Source organism: Pteronotus mesoamericanus, unplaced genomic scaffold, assembly GCF_021234165.1.
Source record: "Pteronotus mesoamericanus isolate MK-2021 breed Mesoamerican mustached bat unplaced genomic scaffold, CSHL_Meso_final scaffold_85, whole genome shotgun sequence".
NCBI lineage: Eukaryota > Metazoa > Chordata > Mammalia > Chiroptera > Mormoopidae > Pteronotus > Pteronotus mesoamericanus.
The window spans coordinates 2,343,946-2,352,348 of NW_026555329.1; the positions used below are offsets into that span (position 1 = coordinate 2,343,946).

General features: G+C 48.0%; 1 protein-coding gene and 1 long non-coding RNA gene across 2 annotated transcripts; one reads left to right on the forward strand and one right to left on the reverse strand.

Moving 5' to 3' along the window:
• Positions 1-323: 323 nt before the first annotated feature.
• On the reverse strand, positions 324-4,580 carry LOC129062925 (uncharacterized). The gene is made up of 3 exons (XR_008528322.1): positions 4,358-4,580; positions 2,895-3,026; positions 324-660 (listed from the first exon to the last, which is right to left on the reverse strand). It is a non-coding gene; the product is annotated as an uncharacterized LOC129062925 (long non-coding RNA).
• Positions 4,022-6,303, forward strand: HOXA4 (homeobox A4). The gene is made up of 2 exons (XM_054563935.1): positions 4,022-4,685; positions 5,243-6,303. Exons 1-2 carry the CDS (start codon positions 4,067-4,069, stop codon positions 5,593-5,595), a joined length of 972 nt encoding a protein of 323 aa, XP_054419910.1. The 5' UTR covers positions 4,022-4,066; the 3' UTR covers positions 5,596-6,303.
• The last annotated feature ends 2,100 nt before the right edge of the window (positions 6,304-8,403 follow it).

Sequence of the window (8,403 nt, forward strand, 5' to 3'; positions counted from 1 at the left end):
TGCTGCCACTGTTCAATGTGTAAAGTTTTCGCTCTGGCCAAGAGCTTGAAGCCAAATGGGGGTGTGCCAGATGAAAACGAGAAAGGGAACAACTGTGGTGATCGCTGTTACAGCAATGAACACTTCACCACATCTGGGCTAGCAAAATGAAGAAAACTGAAACCCCCGCTATTACTCATCAAGTCAACTATGTGTCTCTGAGAAAAACTTGTTATTGTATTATTGGTTAAAAACGTTCCACGCCTTAGAAACACATCAGCTTCAATAATCATAGACAGCACTTAGCTAGTTTTTAAAGTAAAAGAAAAAGGTACCTGCAGAAGTTATTGCTTTTAGAGTGCTTACTTTTTTATTTGGAAGATGGTGATGTTTAGGCCTTCCACACAATCTTGGTGTAAATTCCTATATAATCCGAGTATAAATTTCAACCTTTATGCCTAGATTGTGCTCATTGCTACAAATGACTGCAAGGAAATTACCCCCAAACAATTAATTGGTCAAATGGCGGATAAAGTATTGCTTCTTTAAAATCACACGCCTAGTCTAGGGGGGTGAAAGCTCTCAAATGCCACCATCAGCTACTCAGAATTTCAGCCATTCCCGTGTGCGCTCCAGAGACGTGCTTCAGATAGAGAACAGTCAGTCCGGGAGACTCTCGCTCTGCAGAACAAAGGACAAATACAGTCAATACATTCCATAACGTTTACATTTCCTTTGCTTTTCCCCCCTTGGTTTTCCCTGAGAAGGAGTGACCTGGGCAAAGACCCTGCTCTCTAAAAGACACTGTATAGACCTTTTAGAAGCGCAAAGTCCAAGGCCGAGGTGAACTTCAGGTCAGCGCGTCTAACAAATATGAAAATGTCGGCTGGTGAAGGGCGCGCCTTGTGATTTAACAAAGACTGTCAATGTGTAAGATTAATAAGAAACAAAATGCGCACGGTGTCACTGTTCGGTCACTTTGAAACTTGGGACAGGGTTGCATTCAAGAGGGAAGGCTATTCCAAATATATTCAAAATGATTCAAATCAGATTCAAACTAGGCTGCAAATACTGCCTTCCTCTCGCCCTCCCTCTCCCTTAGACTCCCTTCACTCCCCTTATCCATCCGGGATTCGAGGACATGATGAAAAGTTATTTCACTTAATGGGATTTTAAGAAAGCTTTTGTTGGGAATCTATGTTATCCTTGCACGTGGAAATGAGCAAATGTGCTTACCAGTTTCCCAAGAAAAGGATAACGCTTTCACCCTGCTTGGGACGGGAGCCAGTTGGTGTGCGAAGATTAGCACGCTCCCTCTCTGCTCCGTTTCAGAGCATCCCATCTTTTTCTCGGGCAAGGTGCTGTTGGTAAACTTCAGTCTATTTATTAATTGAGTTAGCTTCTTTCTGGCTTTACTTTGGTGTTTTGGGTTTTACATAAAGGCAAGAGCTTTTTCAGTGTTTTTCAAAAGATTATTTGATTCAATGGAATGATGCTGTGGCTTGCACAGAGAGATTGTGGAAGGACCAGAAAAGGTACTGAGATTGTTTATTACAGCCATAAATCTTGCAGTAAAATGTCAAAATGTCGGTGTGTGAGATAACACTTGGTGGTCCTGGCTCCGTTTGTGTTTATGATACAAACCACAAAGACAAGTTACAGGCCTTGGGGGATTCTGTGTAAGCCCATCTTCCTAAAGTAATAGAACCACATGAAACACAGGCACAGTTAACTCGTTTAGGCTAACCATATACAAAACAGTGTCCATGCCTTGTTAATACTTTAAAATAGAAACCCGGTAGAAGGTTCTGAGGCTAAACAACATGAATTTTGTGTTAATGTCTGTAAATAATATTAAACAAACGTGGTTAAGACCCTAGTACTCAAGGCTGGTGACATGAGGATGACAGCAAAATTTCCTTGTCATGTTTTTTTAATCCCCCTGAAGCACAGAGAGCCCAGTTTTGTAAACTACATTATACATGTAATTCAGATTACATATATTCAGTATATATGTACATGTTCTTTTTTTCTTACTGTAGAGAGGTATTGGTTTAGGCTGTATCACAAGTTAGATTCCCGCCCCCCCCCCCGCCCCCAGAATCTAGAGAGCATGTGAAAAGATTACACTCAGCGTTGATTTGTCTGTGGCTCAGATTTCATTTAAAAATACATATATTCAGGGTGCACCATGTCGATGGGACAGCACTCTTCACAGACACACAGCCAATGTGGAAAACCTCTTTGTACCACTTCAGGGTGATTCCAGTTAAAAAGCTAACATGATCCCTTTTTAAACCTCTTTTCATAAATTAGTTTAAAGATTAGTCCATATAATAGGCTTTATGTGGCTAAGCATTAAATGACTATCCATCAAATGGATATTCCAGCATTTAGTAACTCATATGAGTAACCGATATAAATGAAGATAGAATTGACATTCCTTTTGAAGTGTCTCCAGGCTTAGGCTATAAGTTTCCTTGTCTGCCTTCCAGATTCAGTTGTGAGCAGGCTGTTTATACTGCTCTTTGAAAAATCAAATAAGGTGCACCAGCTGAAAAATCCTTGCTTTGCATGCCAATATGAAAGTATTTTTAGAATGGTGAGTATTCTAGTTTGCACTGCTTTAATCTAGGTTGAAAAGTAGAGGATCTAGGTGTGTCTGTTACTCAGAAAAGGAAAGGAAAAGTACACAGTACAAGTAAGGCATCAGTATTTACTTCAAAGATCAACATTAGGTGGAATTAATAAGTAATTTATTTGTTAATAATGGTGTAATTAGTTTACCCATCAAATTTCAATTACCAAATGGCAGGCAACAGTCCCCTCTCCCCTTTCCAGAGCTACTATTATCGTTAATATGCTAATTTTCGGCAATTCAGAAATTATAGAGTGTCGCATAAGTAGAACTTTACCCTCAGATTGAGTCTGAGAGAGCAGCATCCAAAAGACAGAACATAAAATTCCTAGCGGGAAAGGACCCGTCGGCGATCAGACTGGGCACAATGCCTATTCCATCCATAGCTTGTTTTTGTTTGGGAATTGCTCTGAAATAGGAAATTGTTGGTTTCAAAGCTTTGGTTTGTGGAGGCGTCGCTTCTATCCTCTCCCCTACCCTCGGACCACCTTCTCCCTCGCAATCGCGCCTAGTGAATGCGGGCATGTTTAACTCGCTCATCAATACCTCCATCAAATGAGATGCCATTAAAAGGTTCTGAGTTTTCTTAGGAAAAAAACAAAAACAAAAAACAAACCAGACTCTGTCTCTGAAAGAAAGAAAAAAATGAAAAGTGCCTATCCGGTGATGCTGGAATGGCCTAGTTCTACGTTTTCAGGCAGATTGCTCTTGGCGGCTCACCCTCCCACCCTCTGCGGCTCCTGCGGGGCTCCTCAAAGCGGGGGACTCGGGTGCGGAGGCAGCGAGCACGAGATGGGGCAGGGGATCGGCGGCGAGAAAATGGGTCTGTTGGTCTCATTCGCTTTATTCCAGGGCCAGGATTAAAACGAGGATACTTCCTTGGTCCCAACATGATCCCCTGCCCCAGGCGGCCTCGAACCTTGGAGGACGCCAGGCCAGGCTAGGCTGGGCCCGAGGTCAACGCTGGGCCGCGGGTGCCTCGCTGCCCTGAGGCCTAGGCCAGGCGTAGGGCAAGCACAGGGCACGGCCTGGCCGCCCGAGAGGACCTGAAGCCTGGAGGGCCCCGAATTCCCCACGGGACTCAAAGTTGGGGGGTTGGGGGACCAAAGCGCCAACTCCCTCCCTCCGGCCGGGACCGGACAGCAGCATCCATCACCTCCCGCGCGCTTCCTGATCCGGGTCCGCGCGCGCGGCGCACCCATTGGCGGGGGCGGGTCACGTGCGGGTACGGGGCGGGCAGAGCGCGGGCGCGGGCGGGGGAGGAGCGGCGCGAACTTTGGTGGCATTGGCGGCGGCGGGAGGGGGAGGGGTGGGCGCTTGACAGCGGGGGAGGGGAAGGGAGCGGAGGAAAGGGGGGGATGGGAAGAGAGGCAGGAGGGGGAGGGGCCTCGGCGAGCCCAGAAAAACGACAACGCGAGAAAAATTAGTATTTTTGCACTTCACAAATTAATGACCATGAGCTCGTTTTTGATAAACTCCAACTACATCGAGCCCAAGTTCCCTCCCTTCGAGGAGTACGCGCAGCACAGCGGCCCGGGCGGCGGAGACGGCGGCCCGGGCGGGGGCTCCAGCTACCAGCATCCCCCAGCGCCCGCGGCCCAGCACCTGCCGCCGCAGCGGCCCCAGCTCCCCCACGCGGGCGGCAGCCGCGAGCCCCCCGCCTCCTACTACGCGCCACGGGCAGCCCGCGAGCCCTCCTACCCTGCGGCCCCGCTCTACCCTGCGCACGACACCGCCTACCCTTATGGCTACCGCGGCGGCGCCAGCCCCGGGCGGCCACCGCAGCCCGAGCAGCCCCCAGCGCACGCCAAGGGTCCCGCGCACGGCCTGCACGCGAGCCATGTCCTGCCGCCGGGGCGGCAGCCCCCGCCGCCGCCTCCCCCGCAGCATCGCGCGGCGCCCCCGGCGCCCCCGCGGCGCTGCGAGGCGGCTCCTGCCACCCCCGGCGTCCCGACAGGGGGCAGCGCCCCCGCGTGCCCGCTGCTTCTGGCCGACAAGAGCCCGCCGGGCCTGAAGGGCAAGGAGCCCGTGGTATACCCCTGGATGAAGAAGATCCATGTCAGCGCCGGTACGTGGCGCCGCTGGGGAGGCGTGGGAGGGTGGGCTGGGGCCCGGCCGGGGTTTGAGGGTCTGAGCTGGGGTCAGGAGGAGAGAGCACAAGGGAAAGAGGACCTCCAGAGGGGAGCCCCCATCTGGCCCAAGCTACAGTGGGATGTGGGTGTGTGCGCGCCAGCCAGCCGCCTGATCCCAATGTGAGAATCCTTTTGTACCCGGGGTCCCTTTATCGGGAGATTTACGAGACGCCAAACTGTTAGGGCAGTAATTATAGCCCCCATAAATTTAATTGCCCTGGCAGAGGCTTCAGGCCATGTGTCTTTGAAGCTTTTCTTCAGCCCCAAGGCCCAGCACCATTCTTTATGGCTCTCGGGTGTTTCCCGTTGTCAATAGCCTGTGAAACATTTTCTTTGCCGTTTTATGTATCTTGCGTGAACTTGGTGTCAGGTTATTATATAATGATGATGTCCAATTGCTCTTCCCCACCCCACCTTATCTCTCCTCCTCCTCCTTTCCCTCTCTTTTCACTCTCCCCTCTTTGGCTTTCTCCTTGGGGTTATGGGCTTTCAGTCAACCCCAGTTATAGCGGAGGGGAGCCCAAGCGCTCTCGAACCGCCTATACCCGGCAGCAGGTCTTGGAGCTGGAGAAGGAGTTCCACTTTAACCGCTACCTGACCCGGCGGCGCCGCATCGAGATCGCCCACACGCTCTGCTTGTCTGAGCGTCAGGTCAAGATCTGGTTTCAGAATCGGAGGATGAAGTGGAAGAAAGATCACAAACTGCCCAACACTAAGATGCGATCCTCCAACTCAGCCTCCGCTTCAGCAGGCCCGCCAGGAAAAGCACAAACTCAGAGCCCGCACCCACATCCCCATGCCCACCCCCACCAGGGTGCCTCCACGCCCGTTCCCTCCTCCATATAACCTTCCAGAGATCTAGGCCAGTCTCTTTTCCCTCACTTGCTTTTCTCCTCTCCTCTGCCCTTTCCCAATCCACCCCTCTCTGTCTGGACCATAACAGACCCCCAAACAAAACCCAACTTGATGAAAAGTATAATTTAAAAAAAAAAGAAAGAAAGAAGACTACATTATCCTGGTAAGAGTGTGTGCTGGTTGCCACCCAAGAGGGGACAATGGCCAGGATGCTGGCTGGTGGAACAAGCTGCTGGCCTGAAGAAGGCTGGCAGGTCTGGGTACCTCAGAAGGACCGCTTGGCATCAAATACTTTTGAGATGGCTGAAGTCTGCTGGACAGCCCATGCTGACTAGGGGCATGTATATGTATATTTGCTCAAGCAGAAGAAAACAGACCCTTCCCCACCTTCCTTACCTTCCCTCTCTCATTAAGGCAGCTCATACAAGCTTGTCTTGAACTGAATGAGTAGACATTGTGGACCTCACAAGATTATTTAATTTTCAAAATGTATAGACTTCTATGGTAGATGTGACACATAGTTTCCCTTCTTTGCATTTATTTAAAATATTGTTGTAGAGTTATTGTTGTCTTATTCCCGAGGCATAATCTTGGGGGAGAGGGGTGTGCATTTAGACCCATGTGCAACTGTACAAATTGTGATGTGGCTACATAGAAAGCCAAGTGTTAAGAATAAACACTGTTTTAAAAAGCATTAAAGCTCTAAAACACATCTGTGTCCTTTCTACTTTTAATTTAAAGAGAGTGCTCTGGATTGAGATGTTTGACCTTGCATGCAAGAATCTCGTAGATGGCTTGAGTTCTGTTCGCTTGGATTCTGACTGCTCGACTGGTCGTGTAGTCTGTGTGAGTGTGTTCAACTTGAGCTGAACTCTTGTCAAGTTTGACCCACTGTGGGAAAAGTTCCAAAGAGCATGAAGGCTCTTGAGCTCTGAAAGGGCTCCTCTTCTTCCCAAACTTGGCCAGGCTTTCAGGCTTCAAGTCTCTGTAAGGCACAGAAACACAGAAACGTGTCCTTCCCTGCAATGAAAGGTGAAACCGAGCAGTGCTGCGGGCCCGGGAGTTTCTGCAGCTGCTCTGCTCGCTGAACTCTGAGCGCACTTGGAAAGAAGTGGTCCCTTTGGTATTTATTGCACCTTCACACTTAATCTGCCTGTTTCCCTGGAGATAAAAAATAGTTTGTGCAAAGGGTTGAGATTGCTTTTTGTTTCTTCCCTGTTTTTCAGGTCCTGTCCACTAACTACAGCTTAAGAATTTTCATTCATTTGTGTCTTTCTTCCTTTTGTTTTTTTTTTTTTAAATAAAAGCTTTCAAAATAAACTGAATTTCCTCAGTACACCCTCCAAAGTTTCTTTTGGGGAAAGAAAAAGTTTGATGACACCCCAAATTGCACGCCAAGCAAGGAAGACCTGGGAGTATTCAGTACTGGAAGAAAGCCAAACTCTGAACTAGGGTCACTTTCCTCTAATGCTCTCAGATTTTTCTGCCCAACCTAGAGATCTAGATCCGAAAGGTTGAAAGTAAAATCCACTCCTCAGTCTCCCTATCCCTAGTATTTGTTTGCTGATCTACAAATCAGTCAAGAGAATTTAGACTTGGTTGTCACTGAAGGGACAAGATACAAAAGCCAACACACACTAGCCCTGGAATATTGGAATTGTCACTTGGCCTTGAATGAGGGCAATTTTTAGTTCATGCAGTAATTTTAGCAGAGATGGGAGGGGGCGCTCACATACCTCTGCAACAACAGAGGAGTTTTTAACACGTTTTTCCATCAGTGGCAAACCCTTAGCCAGTGGTCAGTGGTCAGTGCTGTTGCTCCTTCCTCTTGTGTGTGGTACAGGCAGAAGCGAGCAGCTCTCTACCTATGCGCAAACCAGATCTGGGAGGCAAGTGATGGATGCTAGCCTCAGAGCGGCCTCCACCTCTCCCCAAGAAAATTCAGGGGGCAAACAAGTGCCTGTCTTCCCAGTCAGGCCAAACCTGGCATAAAGTGCGTTTTATAAGGTGTCAGCGAGTGCCAGGGATTTCTGGAATCATTGCAACTGCTGCTGAAACTTATTAACCCTTCCTCTACTACACACATTTGTAAAACAAAATTAAATCACGCTGAAAATAGCAATTTTCCCAGGAATCATTAATCACCTCATACAATAAATACTTCTTTGTAATTCAACAGCAATTCTGAAAGGCATTCTCTGGGAAAAGTCTGTGGAGAAGCAAGGGATCTTCTTGCAAATAATGTGGTCTCGGGCAAAGACGCAGCATCTTGGCTGTCTGCTCAAAAAATGCCTAGACTCTTGGTGGAAACTGAGTGTCGAGCTGCAAAACCTCACATGGCAGACTGTCATCATTTAAGGTAAATTCTTATATTTCTCCTTTGTAGTGAAAGAGGGGTGGGGGCATTAATTAGCTGCATTCTGGAGGCAGCTGTACGCGACTAAAAGGAATAAGTTTCTTTCACTTGCTCTTATAGACTACCCAGGAAAGGATGAGCGAGGATGGAGATTTAAAAAAAAAAAAAAAATTCCAGGGCAACATGGCATTTTTACCCAAACTGTCTGGATTATTAAGATATTGGTAATTTTTACCAAGTCACAATTGTCCAAAATGATCCAGGTGATTGTGTAATTTCTCCAGTGTTTTCGCCTGTTTTAGATCCGGTCTTTTAAAGGAGCTTGTTATAACAGCTTAGAAAAATCCCACTTTGTGCTTCAAAATCCTGCATTGTCTCCCCTTTGCTAGGGCAACCATAGAGTTCACCCAGAGGACAAATTTTCTATCTCATTAATTGTTTTT

What these genes read in the sequence shown, in the direction of transcription:
- HOXA4 (XM_054563935.1), top strand. Translation starts at nt 4,067, where the DNA reads ATGACCATGAGCTCGTTTTTGATAAACTCCAACTACATCGAGCCCAAG. An exon ending in GAAGATCCATGTCAGCGCCG is followed by an intron (nt 4,686 to 5,242) that starts GTACGTGGCGCC and finishes ATGGGCTTTCAG; the next exon opens with TCAACCCCAGTTATAGCGGA.